At 47.5% G+C, this 20,929-nt stretch overlaps 1 protein-coding gene and 2 long non-coding RNA genes across 4 annotated transcripts; all 3 read right to left on the bottom strand.

The window, feature by feature from the left end:
- Positions 1-3,589: 3,589 nt before the first annotated feature.
- LOC137839859 (uncharacterized) lies at positions 3,590-5,543 on the bottom strand. Its single transcript, XR_011086253.1, has 3 exons — positions 5,431-5,543; positions 5,208-5,285; positions 3,590-3,680 (listed from the first exon to the last, which is right to left on the bottom strand). It is a non-coding gene; the product is annotated as an uncharacterized lncRNA (long non-coding RNA).
- Positions 5,544-6,859: 1,316 nt separating this feature from the next.
- On the bottom strand, positions 6,860-11,451 carry LOC125992633 (janus kinase and microtubule-interacting protein 3-like). 2 transcript variants are annotated; one of them, XM_049761741.2, is made up of 13 exons: positions 11,347-11,390; positions 11,090-11,200; positions 9,140-9,204; positions 8,868-8,930; positions 8,683-8,781; positions 8,483-8,581; positions 8,342-8,401; positions 8,162-8,227; positions 8,032-8,100; positions 7,877-7,954; positions 7,587-7,820; positions 7,382-7,507; positions 6,860-7,012 (listed from the first exon to the last, which is right to left on the bottom strand). In XM_049761741.2, exons 3-12 carry the CDS (start codon positions 9,197-9,199, stop codon positions 7,391-7,393), a joined length of 945 nt encoding a protein of 314 aa, XP_049617698.1. In that variant the 5' UTR covers positions 9,200-9,204; positions 11,090-11,200; positions 11,347-11,390; the 3' UTR covers positions 6,860-7,012; positions 7,382-7,390. The 2 variants fall into 2 exon arrangements, with proteins under 2 accessions (XP_049617698.1, XP_049617700.1); XM_049761743.2 differs by having other exon boundaries at positions 6,870-7,012; positions 8,348-8,401; positions 11,090-11,203; positions 11,347-11,451.
- A 5,553-nt stretch (positions 11,452-17,004) lies between these two features.
- On the bottom strand, positions 17,005-18,250 carry LOC137839871 (uncharacterized). The gene is made up of 3 exons (XR_011086281.1): positions 18,119-18,250; positions 17,482-17,658; positions 17,005-17,306 (listed from the first exon to the last, which is right to left on the bottom strand). It is a non-coding gene; the product is annotated as an uncharacterized lncRNA (long non-coding RNA).
- Positions 18,251-20,929: the final 2,679 nt, after the last annotated feature.

Below are 20,929 nucleotides of genomic sequence, written 5' to 3'. Positions count from 1 at the left end.
ATATTGTTGTTCAGTGCGGTATATTGTTGTTCAGTGGGGCATAATGTTGTTCAGTGCGGCATGGTGTTGTTCAGTGCGGGATGGTGTTGTTCAGTGCGGCATGGTGTTGTTCAGTGCGGCATGGTGTTGTTCAGTGCGGCATGGTGTTGTTCAGTGCGGCATGGTGTTGTTCAGTGCGGCATGGTGTTGTTCAGTGCGGCATGGTGTAGTTCAGTGCGGCATGGTGTAGTTCAGTGCGGCATGGTGTAGTTCAGTGCGGCATGGTGTTGTTCAGTGCGGGATGGTGTTGTTCAGTGCGGCATGGTGTTGTTCAGTGCGACATGGTGTTGTTCAGTGCGACATGATGTTGTTCAGTGCGGCATAATGTTGTTCAGTGCGGCATAATGTTGTTCAGTGCGGCATGGTGTTGTTCAGTGCGGCATGGTGTTGTTCAGTGCGGGATGGTGTTGTTCAGTGCGGCATGGTGTTGTTCAGTGCGGCATGGTGTTGTTCAGTGCGGCATGGTGTTGTTCAGTGCGGCATGGTGTTGTTCAGTGCGGCATGGTGTTGTTCAGTGCGGCATGGTGTTGTTCAGTGCGGCGTCGTGTTGTTCAGTGCGGCGTCGTGTTGTTCAGTGCAGCATGGTGTTGTTCAGTGCGGCATGGTGTTGTTCAGTGCGGCATGGTGTTGTTCAGTGCGGCATGGTGTTGTTAAGTGCGGCATGGTGTTGTTCAGTGCGGCGTAATGTTGTTCAGTGGGGCATGGTGTTGTTCAGTGCGGCATGGTGTTGTTCAGTGCGGCATGGTGTTGTTCAGTGCGGCATGGTGTTGTTTAGTGCGGCATGGTGCTGTTCAGTGCGGCATGGTGTTGTTCAGTGCGGCATGGTGTTGTTCAGTGCGGCATGGTGTTGTTCAGTGCGGCATGGTGTTGTTCAGTGCGGCATGGTGTTGTTCAGTGCGGCATGGTGTTGTTCAGTGCGGCATGGTGTTTTTCAGTGCGGCATAATGTTGTTCAGTGCGGCATAATGTTGTTCAGTGCGGCATAATGTTGTTCAGTGCGGCATAATGTTGTTCAGTGCGGCATAATGTTGTTCAGTGCGGGATGGTGTTGTTCAGTGCGGCATGGTGTTGTTCAGTGCGGCATGGTGTTGTTCAGTGCGGCATGGTGTTGTTCAGTGCGGCATGGTGTTGTTCGGTGCGGCATGGTGTTGTTCGGTGCGGCATGGTGTTGTTCAGTGCGGCATGGTGTTGTTCAGTGCGGGATGGTGTTGTTCAGTGCGGGATGGTGTTGTTCAGTGCGGGATGGTGTTGTTCAGTGCGGCATGGTGTTCAGTGCGGCATAATGTTGTTCAGTGCGGCATAATGTTGTTCAGTGCGGCATGGTGTTGTTCAGTGCGGCATAATGTTGTTCAGTGCGGCATAATGTTGTTCAGTGCGGTATAATGTTGTTCAGTGCTGCATGGTGTTGTTCAGTGCTGCATGGTGTTGTTCAGTGCTGCATGGTGTTGTTCAGTGCTGCATGGTGTTGTTCAGTGCGGGATGGTGTTGTTCAGTGCGGCATGGTGTTGTTCAGTGCGGCATGGTGTTGTTCAGTGCGGCATGGTGTTGTTCAGTGCGGCATGGTGTTGTTCAGTGCGGCATGGTGTTGTTCAGTGCGGCATGGTGTTGTTCAGTGCGGCATGGTGTAGTTCAGTGCGGCATGGTGTTGTTCAGTGCGGCATGGTGTAGTTCAGTGCGGCATGGTGTTGTTCAGTGCGGGATGGTGTTGTTCAGTGCGGCATGGTGTTGTTCAGTGCGGCATGGTGTTGTTCAGTGCGACATGATGTTGTTCAGTGCGGCATAATGTTGTTCAGTGCGGCATAATGTTGTTCAGTGCGGCATGGTGTTGTTTAGTGCGGGATGGTGTTGTTCAGTGCGGGATGGTGTTGTTCAGTGCGGCATGGTGTTGTTCAGTGCGGCATGGTGTTGTTCAGTGCGGCATGGTGTTGTTCAGTGCGGCATGGTGTTGTTCAGTGCGGGATGGTGTTGTTCAGTGCGGCATGGTGTTCAGTGCGGCATAATGTTGTTCAGTGCGGCATAATGTTGTTCAGTGCGGCATGGTGTTGTTCAGTGCGGCATAATGTTGTTCAGTGCGGCATAATGTTGTTCAGTGCGGTATATTGTTGTTCAGTGGGGCATAATGTTGTTCAGTGCGGCATGGTGTAGTTCAGTGCGGCATGGTGTAGTTCAGTGCGGCATGGTGTTGTTCAGTGCGGAATGGTGTTGTTCAGTGCGGGATGGTGTCGTTCAGTGCGGGATGGTGTCGTTCAGTGCGGGATGGTGTTGTTCAGTGCGGGATGGTGTTGTTCAGTTTGGCATGGTGTTGTTCAGTGCGGCATGGTGTTGTTCAGTGCGGCATGGTGTTGTTCAGTGCGGGATGGTGTTGTTCAGTGCGGGATGGTGTTGTTCAGTGCGGGATGGTGTTGTTCAGTGCGGGATGGTGTTGTTCAGTGCGGCATGGTGTTGTTCAGTGCGGCATGGTGTTGTTCAGTGCGGCATGGTGTTGTTCGGCATGGTGTTGTTCAGTGCGGCATGGTGTTGTTCAGTGCGGGATGGTGTTGTTCAGTGCGGGATGGTGTTGTTCAGTGCGGCATGGTGTTGTTCAGTGCGGCATGGTGTTGTTCAGTGCGGCATAATGTTGTTTAGTGCGGCATAGTGTTGTTCAGTGCGGCATGGTGTTGTTCAGTGCGGCATGGTGTTGTTCAGTGCGGCATGGTGTTGTTCAGTGCGGCATGGTGTTGTTCAGTGCAGCATGGTGTTGTTCAGTGCGGCATGGTGTTGTTCAGTGCGGCATGGTGTTGTTCAGTGCGGCATGGTGTTGTTCAGTGCGGCGTCGTGTTGTTCAGTGCAGCATGGTGTTGTTCAGTGCGGAATGGTGTTGTTCAGTGCGGCATGGTGTTGTTCAGTGCGGCATGGTGTTGTTCAGTGCGGCATGGTGTTGTTCAGTGCGGCATGGTGTTGTTCAGTGCGGCGTAATGTTGTTCAGTGCGGCGTAATGTTGTTCAGTGGGGCATGGTGTTGTTCAGTGCGGCATGGTGTTGTTCAGTGCGGCATGGTGTTGTTCAGTGCGGCATGGTGTTGTTCAGTGCGGCATAATGTTGTTCAGTGCGGCATAATGTTGTTCAGTGCGGCATAATGTTGTTCAGTGCGGCATAATGTTGTTCAGTGCGGCATAATGTTGTTCAGTGCGGGATGGTGTTGTTCAGTGCGGCATGGTGTTGTTCAGTGCGGCATGGTGTTGTTCAGTGCGGCATGGTGTTGTTCAGTGCGGCATGGTGTTGTTCAGTGCGGCATGGTGTTGTTCAGTGCGGCATGGTGTTGTTCAGTGCGGGATGGTGTTGTTCAGTGCGGGATGGTGTTGTTCAGTGCGGGATGGTGTTGTTCAGTGCGGGATGGTGTTGTTCAGTGCGGCATGGTGTTCAGTGCGGCATAATGTTGTTCAGTGCGGCATGGTGTTGTTCAGTGCGGCATGGTGTTGTTCAGTGCGGCATAATGTTGTTCAGTGCGGCATAATGTTGTTCAGTGCGGCACCTAGCACCTAGAAGGTAAATAAATAGGAAGGAAGGACTCACCGGTGACGTCGTCGCCCACGTCCAAGCGTTGTACTTTGTATTTTCATCCTTCTGACAGTGGAAAACATATAGCCAACAAACACCGTGGAACCTAAACGAATGAAAGAAAACTATCATTTGGCCACAACCAACATTCACAGATACAACACAATGTGACGTGCGGTGTTGAGGTTAAAGGTTGAGTGAAGGGCCCTCGTTTTAAACTACTTTTTTGAAAAGGAGTGGGAACAAGTAAGACGTATTTAATTTATTTATTGGGAAGTAGTAAGACTTATTAAATTTATTTAATCTACTTTTCTTCCCAGGCAAAATTTGATGTGCTGCAATTCCAAATTTCCAAAGTGAATGAAGGAATGAAATCCTTTAAATTATGATTTTGTATAAATACTAGGCATAAACACAAAATCTACGGCACAAAATGGGCAGACTTTACTTGTTTGAAAAGGACTGGTTACAAGACAGACTTTTTTAATTTATTTAATGGGAAGAAGACTTATTTAGTTTAATTGATCTATTTTTGTTCCCTGGCAAAATTCGATTTGCTGCAATTCCAAATTTCCAAAGTGAATGAAGGAATGAAGTCGTTTAAATTATGATTTTGTATAAATACTAGGCATAGACACAAAATCTACGGCACAAAACGGGCAGACTTTACTTGTTTGAAGAGGACTGGTTGCAAGACAGACTTTTCTGATTTATTTAATGGGAAGAAGACTTATTTAGTTTATTTAATCTCTTTTTGTTGCCTGGCAAAATTGGATTTGCTGAAATTGTATTTTGCCAAATCTTGACTTGAGACCTGATAGGAAGTATTAAACGCTCAGTTAAATCGATACAAGTTGGTAATAAGAGCGAGTAATGTTGGTTGAAGCGATGAATGAAGGTTAAAAGCAATTTAAATTATGACTTTGTATAAATACTAGATATTAACAGAACATCTACTGCGCAAAATGGGCAGAGTTTACTTGTTTGAGAAGGAGTGGCTTATTTAAGTCTAAGATTTATTTAATCTGTTTGTTCCCAGGCAAAATTGGATGTGATGCAATTCCAAATTTCACCACATGATGGTGCCAAATTTTGACTTCATAGGACATATTCAACACTTAACTATTATGTTCAAGGTAATCAGATTTGTTTATTATTCTAATGGCCTTTTCAAAACTATTCTGGATTACTACTTTGGATCTATTCTACATTACTTGGCAACAACATACTCTGTAACAGATTAGGCAGTATAATCACATATGTTAACTTGAGAGTGCCCACACTCAATCTACTTATCGTGATGTGTTAAATCAATTACTGTTAGACATTATTATTCTGATAATCTACCAAATCTTTGAATTGAAGAATTTGTGATTTAATTAATAGCTTGTTGTTATGTTCAGGGTAATCAGACTTGTATATAATTCTAATGGCCTTCTTTTGAAAACTATTCTGAATTACAACTTTGGATCTTATATTACTTTGCAACAATATACTCGGTGACAGATTAGGCAGTATAATCACATATGTTAACTTCAGTGCCCACACTGTATTTATTTATGGTTATTTGTTAAATCAAGTACTGTTAGACATGAAATAGGAAGTGTTTAACATAAATGTTATGGCTACTCACCGTTGTAGCTCGCTCCTGGTCAATGATACGAGCCTCTTCTTGCAGTGGAAAACTTGCAGCCAACAAACACCGTGGAACCTAAAGGAATGAAATTAAACATTAACATTTCGCCTGGACCAATATTCACACGTACAACGCAACGCGGCTACACTTCTGCTAGCGCCTCAGCTACACGTTGCTATTACAAACGTAAATCTCTTTAAACACAATGAGTGTTACTTACCGTGTACGCTGTAGACGGTCCAGTTGCAAGCAGAAAATAAAGATATTTCTGTTGATATTCGTCGTTGCTCAGTGGCTCACGGCCATCGCGCCAACAGATTTGAATTTTGGTGGAAGTTCAGCCAATTACGTCATATCCGCGGCACATGACTGCGACGTAATACCCGCTTATCTGAAACGGCAGTTAAAAGTAGAGTTACATCAAGTTTTCTTTTTTAATCAACGCAATCATTTACAACCGTTGACCAGAAAGAATCGTCGAAATTCGACGTTCCCCCCAAACGCCACACTCACTCGCTTTTCAGGGCAACAAAAGTACTTCTTTTTAAAAACGATGAGTTGTACTTACCGTGTACGCTCTGGACGGTCCAGTTGCAAGCAGAAAATAAAAATATTTCTCTCGTTAGTCGTATGTTACCATCCGCTGTGTCTTTGTCAACATCGCCATTTTCCTACTTCCTGTTGCGAGCCACGCCCACGGATTTAAATTCTGGCGGAAGAGCCCGCCCATTGGTGTCGTTTTCGCGTATAGCAAATCCGATTGGTTGGGAAGGGGGCGCGGTTATGCAGCCGAGGGGGTCCTGTGATCGGTGGGATGTAAAGTAGGCGTCGACGTCACGTCCGCGTCACGTGACCACGACGTGGCAGACGTCATATAGCAACCGCTGTTTTGTTTAGTAGACTTACAGTTGTTATGCATTGACATAATGGCGCACACTCCAAATAGATTTAAATAAATTAAATAATTCTTCTGCCCACTCCCTTTTAAACAAGTTAACTCTCCCCGCGGATTTGAATTCCGGCGGAAGTTCTTACAGTTGTTATGCGTTGACATAATGGCGCACTGGTTAGCATGTCCACCTCTTAAGCATGATGTTGCGGGTTCGACGCCTGATCAATGTTAGCATGGAGTGAGCTGAAGTGCATGGCGCTGAAGATTTGAATCTTTGAAATGCGCTGAGGTCTGACGTATCAGGCAGAATGGTTTGCCATCACGTTCAACAAAAAATAGAAACTTTCCCACTCTGATAAAAACGTCCTGTGTTCATCTACATATTTTCGTTTTGCCGTGCATCTTTTCCCTGCCATTTCGAGAGCCCAATTGACACTAATAGTTTACTGGAATGTGTTTGCCCATCCTACTTTGTGGAATTTCACCACATGCGCTTTTGACGAAAATACTAAATTGAACTCAAGTGAAGCCAACACGCACAACCCCCCCCCCCCCCACACACACACACACACAAATGTTGATATGAACATAAAAGAGCCGCATGCGGTTCGGGAGTTGCGGCTTGGCCAAACCTGTACTATACAACTTTATTTGTGTAAAATTTTCACAACAGCTGTCACACAAACAAAGCGGGAAAAACCGAAGACGTGCGTGTTCCGCCCACGCTGGATTTATTTGCACCTTTGAAAAGACACCGTATTGCCGCAGATGTGGCAAAGAGTACTTTTGGGCATCTGAGACGGAAGGATGTCCAAAGCATCACGTCACCTGCTCTGGTAGGAATGGTGGTGGGACGTTGAGGTCAACCGCTTTGGGGTTGGCTGAATCTTTGGTCGCAGGATGCCACACACTTGAAGACAGAAGCAGAAAAGCAGAGCTAAATGCAAAATGTACTCACCGGTGACTCCAATTTTTTCCCCCCCTGAAGAAATGGATGGACGGGTGGCCCCGGCTGGCCGGTGGGACTCTTGTTATTCTGACCCTTTTTAGTGCGCGTTTGGGGCAACAACCGTTTTTTGTGGCGCTCTCTTCTGGTTCAAGAGTGCCCTGCATGTGAATTTGCCTTTCCTGCCTTCTGATTGGATGAGCGCCGGTGTGACGCGGTGCCTCTGTCACCGTGGCGGGGGGTATACGTCGGCATCGGAGCGTCTGCCAACGTCTGAGACCGGCTGGCAGTGTATCGGAGGTGTCGAGTGCGGTGCCGCTGGAGCTCACTCACCAGCTGGTGTTAGGGCCACAGAATGAAGGCCAAGGAGAAGACTAGAAAGAGAAACAGAAACTTCTCCTCCAATTGTTTGATTTGTCTCTTCTGAGCTTCGATGAATTCTTTCAGCTCTTTGTTCCTCTAGGACGGACAAATGGAATGTAGCCTTCAAAAGCCAGTAAGCGTGCAAGTAAGTGCCGGGCTGGCTTTGGGCCCTTACCTGTTGCGCGCTGTGCAGCAGATCCATTCTCTCTTGGAGGATGCAAGCGTCGCGCTCCCTCAACTCCCACATCAGGGCTCGCTTCCATTGGTCCACGGCGCTCCTAAGCTCTTGTCTCTGATCCGCCGTCAGCACGTCATTCACGCCAGCGTGGCTGGCTTTTTCGCCGTCCGTGGCGGGGCAGTCCCGCTGCGGTAGCGCCTCGTACAACATGGCCTCCAGCTCCATGATCCTCTGGGCCGCAATCCTCGTCCATCAGTAGTCCGGCGGGAGATTTGAGGGCGGCTTACCTTATGAGCCTGGTCCATGGAACGCTTCCTGAAGTCCAACTCTTCATCCAGGTAGCCCTTCTGGTTGCAGAACATATCCTAGCACAGCTCAAGGTCAGAATTGTTGGGGAACATTGCCCCGAGTTCCCCTTGGCTGATGTCGCGTGTCTGTCTACCTTCTCACTTTCAATGTCCAACATCTTCTGTTGAAGTGCTGACTTGGTCACTTTGATGTATTCTAACCACTGAGGAAAGGCTGCTGTCACATAAGCAGAATGCGAGAGCGTGCGTGGACGTGCGCGTTACCTTCTCGGCTAGGGTGGGAAGGGTCCTGGCGTGAATCACGACCACCTGCTCCTCGTTGGTGAGATTCTGCAAGAGCCCAAAGGCACAGCGTCAACAAGGTTCTTTCAGCGCAAAGCCTTCCAAAAGTCACATTTGAGCCGCCGAGTCTCGTGGAGTGCGAACATAAGGAGTTCGACATACACTTACGGCGTTATCGCCCAGGATGTCCAGCTTCTTCATCAGATCACTGATGACGATGTCCTGGGGAAAGGCGCAAGGAGCAATGTAAGGTGTTCTGGGACCTCAGGTTAAGGTTAGGGTTGCGAGGGACGCCTTACGTACGCTCACGCCGTCGGCCTCGCAGTAGATCTGCAAAGGGCTGAGGCCGTCTGGGAAACGGACTTGCAGAAACTTCAAGACGGGGGAGCGCCACTCCCTCTCCTGAAAGGCAGAGGCATGCATCCGTCCGTCCGTCCGTCCGTCCGTCCGTCCGTCCGTCCGTCACATCTCTGGCCTCAACACGCTTGTGCGAGTCTTCCCACCTCCAGCTCCAGGATGCGGAACTCAAGCAGTTCGTTTTGGTCTCGGATATCCTGGATGTGCTCTTTCAGACGCGCTTCTTCCGCCTCCATCCGCCTGACCTGAAAAGACAGTCAGACCTCATCTGCGGGGCTTCCGGACGGGTGTGACGCCAAGCGACTCCGCCCAGCGCCTTTCTTTCCGTCACCTTTTCGGCCAACTGCTGATTGCTCTGACGCAGCAGCTGCTTCTCCTCCACCCACTTGACATTCTAGAAGAGACAAACGCGTGGACAGCTTTGGAATGTTGTGTCATTTTCATCCACAAATTCTTTGGTTGACTGGAAAATGACATTTGCTTTTCTCCGCATTTTCCCAGCCACGTTCAGGGGGGGGGGGGGGGGGGGGTCACAGACGAATGAGTGACTGAAGAATGTAGCTATTTTGTCTGAGAAAAAGGTGTGCTCATTGATAAGCTTACCTGTCCTTGTTGCTTCAGCGCTGACTCCAGATCTGCTACTCTGCTTTGATAGTGACCCATTTCTACTGTCATGTAACATGGGGGGAAGAGATGGTGCAAATGGTAAAATATGGATTGTTCACAGGAATAAATTGGCAGAGCTGAAATTCCAAATTTTTCCAAAAGATGGCGCCAGACCAAAACATGAGACCAAAAAAGGGGCCAAAATAAGCTAAGCAAGTTAAAATAGAAATAAAACAGGAACACGGTGTCGGATTGTGAGTCACGCATGGACGCACAAATGTGATTTTTACTTTTTGATTTCTTTGCTTGGCTAAAAATGTATTCTGTAACAGCTTAAAGCAATATTGTTAGTCAATTCGATCAAGGGACCCGTCACTATGAGAATAGTGGCGTGACATAAATTGTTTGGAGAAGCACAAATGTGATTTTTACTTCTTGATTTCTTTGCTTGGCTAAAAATTGATTCCCTCTTTCATGAACTGTGTTTTGCAATCGAATTGTTCTGGGATTGAATGATTTTATTAACACGGGTATCAGTGGGTGAAATTGTTCGGTTTCTGGAGTGATTAAGATTTGTAATTCTATTTCATGTTTCTTCAATAAATGTGTTGTGTATATTCATCTACTTTGTTGTGCGCTGATTTGTACTGAATGTACAATCGATGGTTCGGGGTTGATTTGACAATTTGATTAATGTGCGGGGGGTTATTATGGTATAACATAGGACCGTAATAAATAAAAGTAACATCAGACAATTTTAGAGAATTGAATAACTTTCGTAGTTATTTGAGACACGAGTGAATTTCAATCCGTTTGAAAGTTTGCTTCGTCTGAATAAATTAACGGAAGTGTTTGAATCGGATTATCGGTTTGGTGTAGAACTGAAAGTAATTTAATTATTTGAAGGGCGCAGGCCCGTTTCCCCTTTTGACGGGCCGCGTAAAAAGTAACTCCGAACATGTTAGAGAATTAAATAACTTTCGTAGATATTTAAGGGAAGAGTGAATTTCGTCAAAAGTGAATTCGTTTGAAAATTTACTTCCTCTAAATAAAATAACGACGATGGTTAAAATAGATCATTTGAGTTGGTGAAGGATAAAAGTATTTCGATTGTCCGTCGGGCGCGGCCCAGTTCTTAATTTTGTCGGGCCGCGTCAAAAGTTAAACAGGACACGATCGAAAAATAGACTTGCCTTCCAAATTAATTACTGGGCAAATCTAAATAGAGTAAGACATTTTTATTCGTTTTAAGAAAGTTGTTATTCTTTTTAAAGCAATCAAGTGGGGTGAAGCACGCCGACAGTTAAGTGCTAGATCTACATATAAGAAGTTAGAATTAATAACGTAAAGTGCATTAATTTTCTCCTTAAATGCTATTATTGTCACACTTTTATTAATTCGATTCTCTTTCGAATAAACAAGTTGGTCGGCTCGCTGCTTAAGCGACCAAGTAGAACGGACCCATATAGACATTTACTTCGTCAAAACTAGTGCTAGGGTGCGCTATACAAACGAATCCCTGAGGTCTTAACAAAGACATCTAAAAATATCCGTAACATAATAAGAACTTCAAACATTAGCGGGGAGCCATCAATACGATGCGGTCACTTCGAAGTCTTGCCTCGAATTGAGTTACTCGGCTCGAGCTTAGGGTGACTTGAGAGGGATTGGCGTCGTACAGAAATTAGATTGATTCCGGTGGAGTTAATTTAACTCGGGTGGTTAGATTACGGACGAATCTCCGAACCCGGCTAAGACAAACCCGTTACCGGGAAGCCGGGGGCACCTTATTGAAAGAGGTGCGTTTGACACTACCATCAGCTTTTCTCTGGTCTGAAAGGAGGAGGAGGGAGGCTCCTCCTCCTCCTTTCAGACCAGAGAACACCCGAGGCTGGGTGAGAACGGGGAGGCTGCGACCCGGCCGGGGGTTGCGGGAAGGGGCGCCACCTTGATCTCCTTCTCGGCGTCGTAGTCCCCTCCGCTGGTCTGGGCTAGCAGAGCGTAGGCTCGTTGCAGCGCTTGATATTCTTGCGTCAGCTGGCGGTAGCGAAGCTCCGCCTCCTCATGCACACACCAATGCAACACAGCACTAGTACCAGAATCAGTCAGACCGGCGACAAAGCACCCGCGACGCAAAGACGAGTCCGATTCCAGGCTGAAGAGGAATGTTTGGCGCCAATACGCTGGCAGAAATGGCGGGCTACCTCTTCGGGTTCCGTGTCGGGGGTTCTGTCGGTGTGAAAAGACAAGGACGATCCGTCCGAGTCCACCAACACGTCTTCGTCGTAGCCGTAAAATGTTTCGATGACCTGCGGGCGCGGAAGCAAACATCTCTCTGAACAAACTGAAGCGACACCTCACGATGAATCGACGAGAGGAACGATAGCGAGAAAAAGGCCATTTCATCTTGCGCAACACCAAGCAGCCGCAAACAAACAGACTCACCTTGCAGGACCTCACGCTTTGTTCCTCCTCAGAGATTCTCGACGTCGGTATCGTAGCAGCAAATCTCTCTCCTGTCGACACAAATAATCCGCCTTTGAGATTCTTTGGATGCAAAGGGAACGAACGGCTCCGGCGCAGAAACAAACGCGACTCACGATGACATTTCTGACATGAGCTCCTGTCTCCAGAGCCTGAAAAACCCGTCACCGGCGATGATTGGAGGGACGCTCGTCTTTTCCAAAAGTGACAACTACAGGGTGTGTCAGGGAAGACACAGAGCAGGATGTACTTCCTGAGGAGACTACGTTCTTTTAACATCTGCAACAAACTCTTGGAGATGTTCTACCAGTCCGTGGTTGCCAGTGTCCTGTTTCACACCGTGGTGTGCTGGGGCAGCAGCACATCCAAGAAGGACACCTCCAGACTGGACAAACTGGTCAGGCGAGCCGGCTCTCTGATCGGCAAGAAGCTGGACTCATTGGAGACGGTGGCAGAGGCAAGGACACTGAAAAAACTGTTGGACATTATAGGCAATGTCAGTCACCCTCTGCACTCTGTCATCACTAATCAGAGGAGCCGGATCAGTGGGAGACTGCTCCTCCCCAATTGTAGGACAAGCAGACTGAAGAACTCCTTTGTCCCCCAAGCCATCAAGCTATTCAACTCCTCACTGGGGAGGAGGTGACATGGACATGAACAGGGACATGGAGATGCTTGTAATAACTGTACACATTCTTCACGTCAATATACAATGCGCAATATTATGGCAACTACTGTGTAGTGTTTTTACCTCCCTCGATTTTCTTGCCTAGTTTATCTTTTGGCCTCTTTTACATTTCATTGCTATCTCTTGCACTGTGTGTATTTCTGCATCTTCTGTATATCTTGATCTCTTGTGTTTTTCTTGTGTATCTTGTATTTTACTGCTACTGGACACAGAATTTCCCTGAAGGAGTAATCCCAAGGGATTAATAAAGTTGAGTCTAAGTCTAAGTTTTCCAGATTATCTTTATCGTATGATTATGTTGCTTTGACTTTGACTGCAACCTGTAATAAATAATATTATTTATCCCTTATTTATCCCTATCGCTTATCCCTTCCTACACAAAGTCGTAAAACATCCCTTGCTATGTTTTGACTAGAGGTCAAGGGCTTTCTCTATTCAATCCACTCTTACACCCACCCTGTTTCTCTTAATAAAAATGCTCGTGCGGGAGCCGAGAGTCAGACTTCATTCGTACAACGGATGGACTCTCCACCTGCAGGTGTCCAAAAGAACTTACTTGTCTCCCGTGTGGTTCTTGCAAAATAAGTTGGAGCGAGCGCAACTCTAACAGGGTGCATTTTGCCACTAGCTGCCTACGGACAATGACGTCGCGCTCGCGGCTCATGGTTGACGGGCTGAGCAGCCGGGCGAGTCCGTCGTTTTCAGCGCACAGCGAGTGGCAAAGGCGCTGACAAAACGGGAGCTTTGAGCTGCTGAAAACGGCAAAACAAGTCTAAAGCGTGTTCAAACGCGTGCGCACAATGCTCCTGCTTGAAAGGTCGGAATTTAAGGGGCCAATTTTTTGGATGGCGGCCGCCGGCCAAGCTTTGGACGGAAAAGGTTTCCTGGCGACAGCGAGCGAGCGCGGCGCTGCCGTACGTGCACCGAGTCACCTGCCTGAAGACCTTGGACAAGTCGTCGATGATGTGCCGCTGCTCCACAACTTGAAGGAACTCCATTTCACCGTCCTGCTGGCCGCAACCGCGCTCCAGGTCATTGAGCGAACTAGGCCTTCTCTGTGGAACACAAATGCAGTGGACTCTGTTGGCACGCCGCCGTTGTCCGCGTCGACTTACCAAGCTTGCCATCTCCTCGTTCTCCTGGGTGACAAAGCGCACTTTGTTTTCAAGGCGACACAGCACCAGTGAGAGTTCTTCATTCTTCCTGCTCAGGCGTTTGTTTTTGTCCAGGAGTGGCAGAAACTGGCTTTCTGTTTCTCTCAGTCGCTTAAGCTGCAAGCATGAAGTGCGGGATGCGAAAGACGCACAACACGCGGGCCAGAACGTATCCATTCCTTTTGCATCGGTTTGAACGGAATCGTGGCTTTGGCTCCCAATAAAAGACATCTACCAGGCAACCGACTCGCCGCGCCGCTCAACTAATAAGCAAGCGCAATGGGTGCCTCGCTGGATGGCGCGCATCAAACGTAGCGCAAACCTTCAAGCGTGCCGTCAATAAATTACCAGTTCATTGCGCTCTTCAGAAAGCAGGGCGTTTCGATCCTCCAGTTTCCTGATGACTGCGCTGAGCTCAGCGATTTTCAGATGAAACCTTCGCGTGTCCCGATCCTCCTGAGACTGAAAACGCCCCGCAACACACACACACAACCACTCGTTCAAAGTTCAAAACTGTTTTTGTGCTACCTTCCTCCAGCAACGAACTAAGTCATGCGTACTGCAAGTGTGTGATGAGGTGGCTTACGCTATGAAGAGGATTGCTAGTAGCGCCGTTGACCCCACTTCCAGGGTAGTTTAGGCCCGCCCTTTGGGAATCCCTCAGGGCAGCGATCTGCTGCTCGGCAGCCTGAGTCTGCAGCTGAAGGCGGTGGACGTGGCCGGCCCCAGGGATTTATCCAAAACACTAACCGCTCTGTCTTTCAGCTTGATCTCATCCATCTGGATGTACAAACGGGGAGCGCTCAGGCAGGCGGGCAAACTCATTTGCCAGAATTGTGACAAAAACAAAGAGAGCAACCGGCCAATTTTTATCTTGAATCGACTAGAACACCATTGCTGTGACAAAAGCGAAGCGAGCAACCGGACGTTTTCTTCTTGTGAAATAGAATAGAATGCCTTAGGTGTCATTGCACTGCAGGTATACAACGAAATTGGGAACATAGCCACGCACCGCGCATCTGATCAGTCCTACCAGTCGGCGGATCTCCCTCTCGCAGTCTCTCTTGGTTCGGCTCAGCTCCTCCCGATGCTGGTGATGAGCCGATCGGAGCTGGGCCGCTCGGGACTGCCAGGCCTGCTGGGCCGCTGCCAGGGCTTCTTCCGCGCTCCTGGTGGAGGCGACACCGCTCGGTCTCCCGACACCGCCGCGTCTCCTCCACTTCCGCCAGCAAAGCGCCCCCGCTCCTCACCTGAGCAGACATTGCGCCACATCGGGCCGTTGAGACCGCAACGGAGCGCCGCGACGCTTACTGGGGACAAGCTACACAATACGGTAGCGGCCGCATCGGAGCCCGACGTGGCGTGCGGATAGTCAGACACGGATTGAGCGGATCACCTTGTCCATGGAGCCGTCCCTCAGGCTGAGGACCAAGGCATTCAGTCGCTGGATCTCTCCATCTTTGATTTTGATCACTCTCATCAGCTCCATTTCATGCTGCCGCAGTAATGTCTCCCTGGTAACGGCTAACTCTTTCTGCTTCTCCTCATGGAGTGTGCTTTTGAGTTCCGTCATGGCGGCGGTGGCACGGTGGTGCTCCGCCCGCAGGTCCTGACTTCTCTCTCTCTCCAGACAGCTGACCTGACATGACTTAGACAAACTTTATTGTCATCTTGTCTGCACATGGTGCATACAAAACGAAATTTCGTTGCACACGGCTTACAACAAAGTAGTGATATTGCAGTTGAATAGAAGTAACATATCCTATGAAAATATATATATACATATACTGTATATATATATATATATTACAAATAAGTATAAAGTGCAGCAGTGCTAATTATGCAATAGTGCAAGTAGGCAAAACAGTATTCAAGAGTGTGCAGAGGAATGCTAAACCATGTATTAAACTTCTATTTAAAGGGTTTACACAAGTTCAGTAAAGTTGGTAGTGCGAGATAGTGCAAGATAGAGGTCCGTAGTGTCATAAAGTACAGTTCTGTGAATGTGTGATGCAGAGTTCAGTTTAGAGCTCAACAGTTCTAATGTTCAACAGTCTGATGACAGCAGGGAAAAAGCTGTTGCAGAACCTGGTGGACCTGCAGCGGATTGTGCGAAACCTCTTCCCAGAGGGCAGCAGGGAGAACAGTCCATGGTGGGGGTGTGATGGGTCATTGATGATGTTACGGGCACGGGACATGCAGCGCTGAGATGAAATGTCCTGAATGGAGGGAAGAGGAGCCCCTATGATCCTCTCTGCTGTCCTCACCACTCTCCTCACGTTCTTCCAATCGGAGGCGGTGCAGCCTCCACACCACACAGAGAGTCAGCTTGTCAGAATGCTCTCTATGGTGCTCCTGTAGAACGTCCTCATGATGGGTGGGGGCAGGTGGGCTCTCCTCATCCTCCGCAGGAAGTACAAGCGCTTCTGTGCCCTCTTGATCAGTGCCGTAGTGTTCATAGTCCAGGTGAGGTCTTCTGTGATGTGGACCCCCAGGAATTTGGTGCTGCTGACCACCTCCACAGCTGAGCTGTTGATGATCAGTGGAGCGTGGTGAGGCTGGTTTTTCCTGAAGTCGACGATGATCTCCTTCATCTTCTCCACATTCAGGATCAGGCTGTTGTCTCTGCACCAGCCCACCAGCTGCTCCACCTCCTCTCTGTAGTCCAGGTCGTTGTTGTCTCTGATGAGCCCCACCACCGTTGTGTCGTCTGCGAACTTCACGATGTGATTGGTGGTGAACCTGGGGACGCAGTCGTGTGTCATCAGGGTGAACAGCAGGGGGCTCAGGACGCAGCCCTGAGGGGAGCCTGTGCTGAGGGTGATGACATCAGAGGTGTTCTGTCCGACCCGGACTGACTGAGGTCTGTTGGTGAGGAAGTCTAGCAGCCAGTTGCGAAGGGGGGTGTTGAAGCCCAGGTGTTCCAATTTTCCTACTAGATGCTGTGGGATGATGGTGTTAAACGCTGAGCTGAAGTCCAGGAACAGCATCCGAACATGGGTGTTCTTCTCCTCCAGGTGAGCCAGGCTCAGGTGAAGAACGGAGGAGATGGCGTCCTGAGTGGAGCGGTTTTGCCGGTCGGCAAACTGGAACGGGTCAAATAATGGGGGGAGTCTGGAAACGATGTGATCTTTAAGCAGCCTTTCGAAGCACTTCATCATGACCGGAGTCAGTGCAACAGGCCGGTAATCATTAAATGAGGTGATTTGAGGTTTCTTCGGCACCGGAATGATGGAGGCAGTCTTAAAGCACGCTGGCACTGTGGCTTGGCCCAGCGAGGTGTTAAAAATGTCTGTGATGACCCCAGCCAGCTGACCTTGCACATTCCCTGAACACACGCCCAGGAATGTTGTCGGGGCCAGGGGCCTTACGGGGGTTGACTCTCCTCAGGGTCTTCAACACATCGGCGGAGTCAAGGCAGAGTACCTCCTCTTCCTGATGGGGGACAGTTTTAACTGCTGGAGTGCCGTTTAGTGCCTCGAACCTCCCAAAGAAGTTATTTAGACCATTTAGAAAGTCAGAATCAACTTCACCCACCGGGGGGGGGAGGGTGAGTTGTAGTCTGTAATCGCCCGTATGCCTTGCCACATACTCCTGGTGTTGTTGGCGTCGTGGAAACGATCCTGAATTTTTCGACTGTGGTCTCGCTTCGCTACCCTGATGGCACGGTTCAAGTTGGCTCTCGCTGTCCTCAGTGTCTCCTTGTCGCCAGACTTGAAGGCAGAGTTCCGCTCTCGTAGCGTTTGACGTACCTCCTCAGTCATCCAGGGTCGTTGGTTGCCCCGGGTGATGATATTCTTAGTGGTGCTGACGTCCTCGGTGCATTTGTTGACGTAGGCTGACACAGTCATGGCACACGCATGTCAAATCTACATCGGGGAAACTGGGAGGGAGGGAGGGAGGGAGGGCGGGAGGGAGGCAAGCAGGGAGGCAGGCAGGCAGGGAGGCAGGCAGGGAGGCAGGCAGGGAAGCAGGCAGGGAGGAAGGCAGTGTCTGTCTGTTGAGGTTTTCACCTTGTTCTTCTCCTGCTGAAGTTCTAACTGGACGTCCATCAGTTTGGCTCTCAGCTCGTCATTGGCGGCCTGAAAGGCGTCCGTTCGCTCCGCCTTGACCCGCCCTGCCGGAGCTCGTTTGGACATCTCTTACTCGAGTCTCGCCCGGTCGTCAGTCAGAGATCACAACATTTGTACCTGGAGAGCACAAACGCAGCGCTGTTTTCCACTGGCTTCGGACTCAACTTCAATCGGTACCGTAACGTACAACATCATAAACATAGATCTAGCTTGACTTATTCATTGAATAAATGCATTTGGTTCTTCAAAACTGCATCGCGCAACATAGCGTGACCGAGACGGCCGTTATCCACCTGCGTGAAGTTATTTGGTGAAATGAATGAGATGTTTAAGACACCATCGTTCTGTCTCTATGTAGATGAAGGGAAATAATCGATTGCTGAAGGTCCAAAGGTGTTGTGATAAACAAATAAACATATTAGTGACATATTTGTGATAAACATATTAGGCAGGATAATCACATATGTTAACTTGACTGCCCACACTGTATTTATTTATGGTTATTTGTTAAATCGAGTACTGTTAGACATGAAACAGGAAGTGTTTAACATAAATGGACGACGAAAGGGGTACTCACCATTGTAGCTCCTGCTGGTCAATGATACGAGCCTCTTCTTGCAGTGGAAAACATACAGCCAACAAACACCGTGGAACCTAAAGGAAGGAAATTAAACATTAACATTTAGCCTCAACCAACATTCACAGATACAACGCAACGCAAACTACACAAACATAAATCTTTTTAAACACAATGAGTTGTACTTACCGTGTACGCTCTAGACGGTCCACTTGCAAGCAGAAAATAAAGATATTTCTGTTGATAATCGTCGTGTTTGTATCCGTTGTCTCGCTCAAGGCCATTGCGCCCACAGATTTGAATTTTGGCCAGAGTTCAGCCTATTGACGTCATTTCCGCGGTGTAATACCCGCATATCTGAAACGGCAAAGTTAAGAGTAGAGTTAAATAAAGTTTTTAATCAACGCAATAATTTACAAACGTTGACCAGTCGAAATACCGTAATTTCCGGACTATAAGTCGCGGTTTTTTTCATAGTTTGGGTGGGGGGGCGACTTATACTCAGGAGCGACTTATATATGTTTTTTTTTTCACAAATTTTTACTTGATCATTAAGACATCACTTACAAGTATAGTTGACCACTTCCCATGTTATTTTTAGTATAGTTGATCACTTCACATGCTTTTATTTCTTTATCTTGAACATATTCAAAACATAAAAAATAGAGAAAACGTCAAATAAAGCAATTAACACTTTAAAGCACCATATCCAAGTCCACTGTCTGCTGTATGTACACTTGCTCCATTTTTGCTCCTCTTATATTTATTATTATTATTTATTATTATTTGTTTATTTATCATTTATTCAATACTCTTATTTATTCATTGTTAGTGCCTTCTTGGTTTTTTTTTGTGATGCTTGTATGCATATGTGTACTATCTCACCGAGGGATAGTGGAAATGTAATTTCAATCTCTTTGTGTGTCTTAGTATATAAAAAAAATATATCGACGATAAAGCAGACTTTGACTTTGATAAAACAACCAAAAAAAATTATATTTTCAGACGAAACTGGATGAGGGCGCTCTAAATTTTACCGTTGGCCGTGACTCATCAACTGGGTGGGCTTAAGAAAAATGGCACCAAAAAGAAACTCATATTTTGCAGGTTACAAACTTCAAGTTGTAAAATATGCAGCTGAAAACAGTAATCGAGCAGCAGAAAGAAAGTTTGGAGAACCGTGATGTACCAATGGATTACTATTTCAAGTGACGTCAGTAGCGCGGCGCGCCGGTTGTTTACATACAAACGTGCCCACACAAGGACTACCATCATTAGCGGTGACCATTTCTAAGTGACACGGAGGACAACGAGTTTGAAGGAATTAAGGATTTGGAATGACATAGAAGGTTTGAAAAACTATTATGGCTTTTACGCACGCCCGGTCTCTACTGAGTCGGGGGCCGACGCTCGGCCGAGTGGCTGTCCGCGAACGGTGCGCGGGGCTCGGACATGGCCATTACGCACGCCCGGTCTGTCTGGAAGTCCACGCCGCCACACGCTTGGAAGTTTGTTTTGTTTAATAAAGAGCCGTTTACCAAACCTACGTCTATCCTTGTACTTTGTTAACGCTACAATATAGTTATATAGTAGATCTGTGGAATAAAGACGAGGCTGACGTCAGGGCGCACGCGCGGCGATGTTGACAAAGGACGAGGAATTTGATCGATGGATTTAATGGAATTAAAGTGCACGGATGGTTTGATAATATTATTGGCTTGTATTATAGTTATTTAAAATATAGTTTATCTATCGTTATATGAGCCTGTGGAATATTTTGAAGCGCAAGCGCCCTCAGCCGTGCGCACCCATTGTTGACAAAGAACGATCGATGGATTTAATGAATTGGAGTGACACCGATGGTTTTATAAACATGTTATTCATGTAATAGTTGTCCTTAATCACTCTATATGTTACGTCAGGCCCGTTCTCAGCTCTTTGTTTGAGTTTGTCACGTTAGCATACCTATCGTTTAGCCTGTTGTTGCTATTTAATGAATTGGAGTGACACCGATGGTTTTATAAACATGTTATTCATGTAATAGTTGTCCTTAATCACTCTATATGTTACGTCAGGCCCGTTCTCAGCTCTTTGTTTGAGTTTGTCACGTTAGCATACCTATCGTTTAGCCTGTTGTTGCTATTTAATGAATTGGAGTGACACTGATGGTTTTATAAACATGTTATTCATGTAATAGTTGTCCTTAATCACTCTATATGTTACGTCAGGCCCGTTCTCAGCTCTTTGTTTGTGTTTGTCACGTTAGCATACCTATCGTTTAGCCTGTTGTTGCTATCGTTTAGCCTGTTGTTGCTCGTTCATGACTGTTTTTGGTGTGGGATTTTGTCGAATAAATTGCCCCCAAAATGCGACTTATACTCCGGAGCGACTTATATATCTTTTTTTTCACTTTTTGGGGCATTTTATGGCTGGTGCGACTTATACTCCGGAGCGACTTATAGTCCGGAAAATACGGTAATCGTCGAAATTTGGCGTCTGTGGCTGGAAGCAGACGCCGAGTTCGACGTTCCTCCCAAATGCCACACTGCCTCGCTTTTCAGGCCAACAAAAAAACATATTTTTCAAAACAATGAGTTGTAATTACCTTGTACGCTCTAGACGGTCAAGTTGCAAGCTGAAAACAAAAATATTTGTCTTGTTAGTCGTCGTGTTACTAACCGCTGTGTCTTGTTTGCCAGCATTGCCGCTTTCCTACTTCCTGTTGCAAGCCACGCCCACGGATTATAATTTTGCCATGAGTTCCGCCTATTGACGTCATGTCCGCGTCGCATGACTGCGACGTAATATTAT

The sequence above is a fragment of the Syngnathus scovelli genome, unplaced genomic scaffold (genome assembly GCF_024217435.2).
Source record: "Syngnathus scovelli strain Florida unplaced genomic scaffold, RoL_Ssco_1.2 HiC_scaffold_23, whole genome shotgun sequence".
In the NCBI taxonomy this organism is placed as follows: Eukaryota; Metazoa; Chordata; class Actinopteri; order Syngnathiformes; family Syngnathidae; genus Syngnathus; species Syngnathus scovelli.
Note: the sequence above shows the minus strand (reverse complement) of the source record. Positions and strands in the feature narration are given on the sequence as shown.

Excerpts from the sequence above, each read along its gene's own strand:
- LOC125992633 (XM_049761741.2), bottom strand. The coding sequence starts at position 9,199 with ATGGGTCACTATCAAAGCAGAGTAGCAGATCTGGAGTCAGCGCTGAAG. Across the intron at positions 8,782-8,867 it reads ATCAGCAGTTGGCCGAAAAG|GTCAGGCGGATGGAGGCGGA; the intron begins GTGACGGAAAGA and ends CTGTCTTTTCAG. Across the intron at positions 8,101-8,161 it reads TTCCCACCCTAGCCGAGAAG|TGGTTAGAATACATCAAAGT; the intron begins GTAACGCGCACG and ends GCCTTTCCTCAG.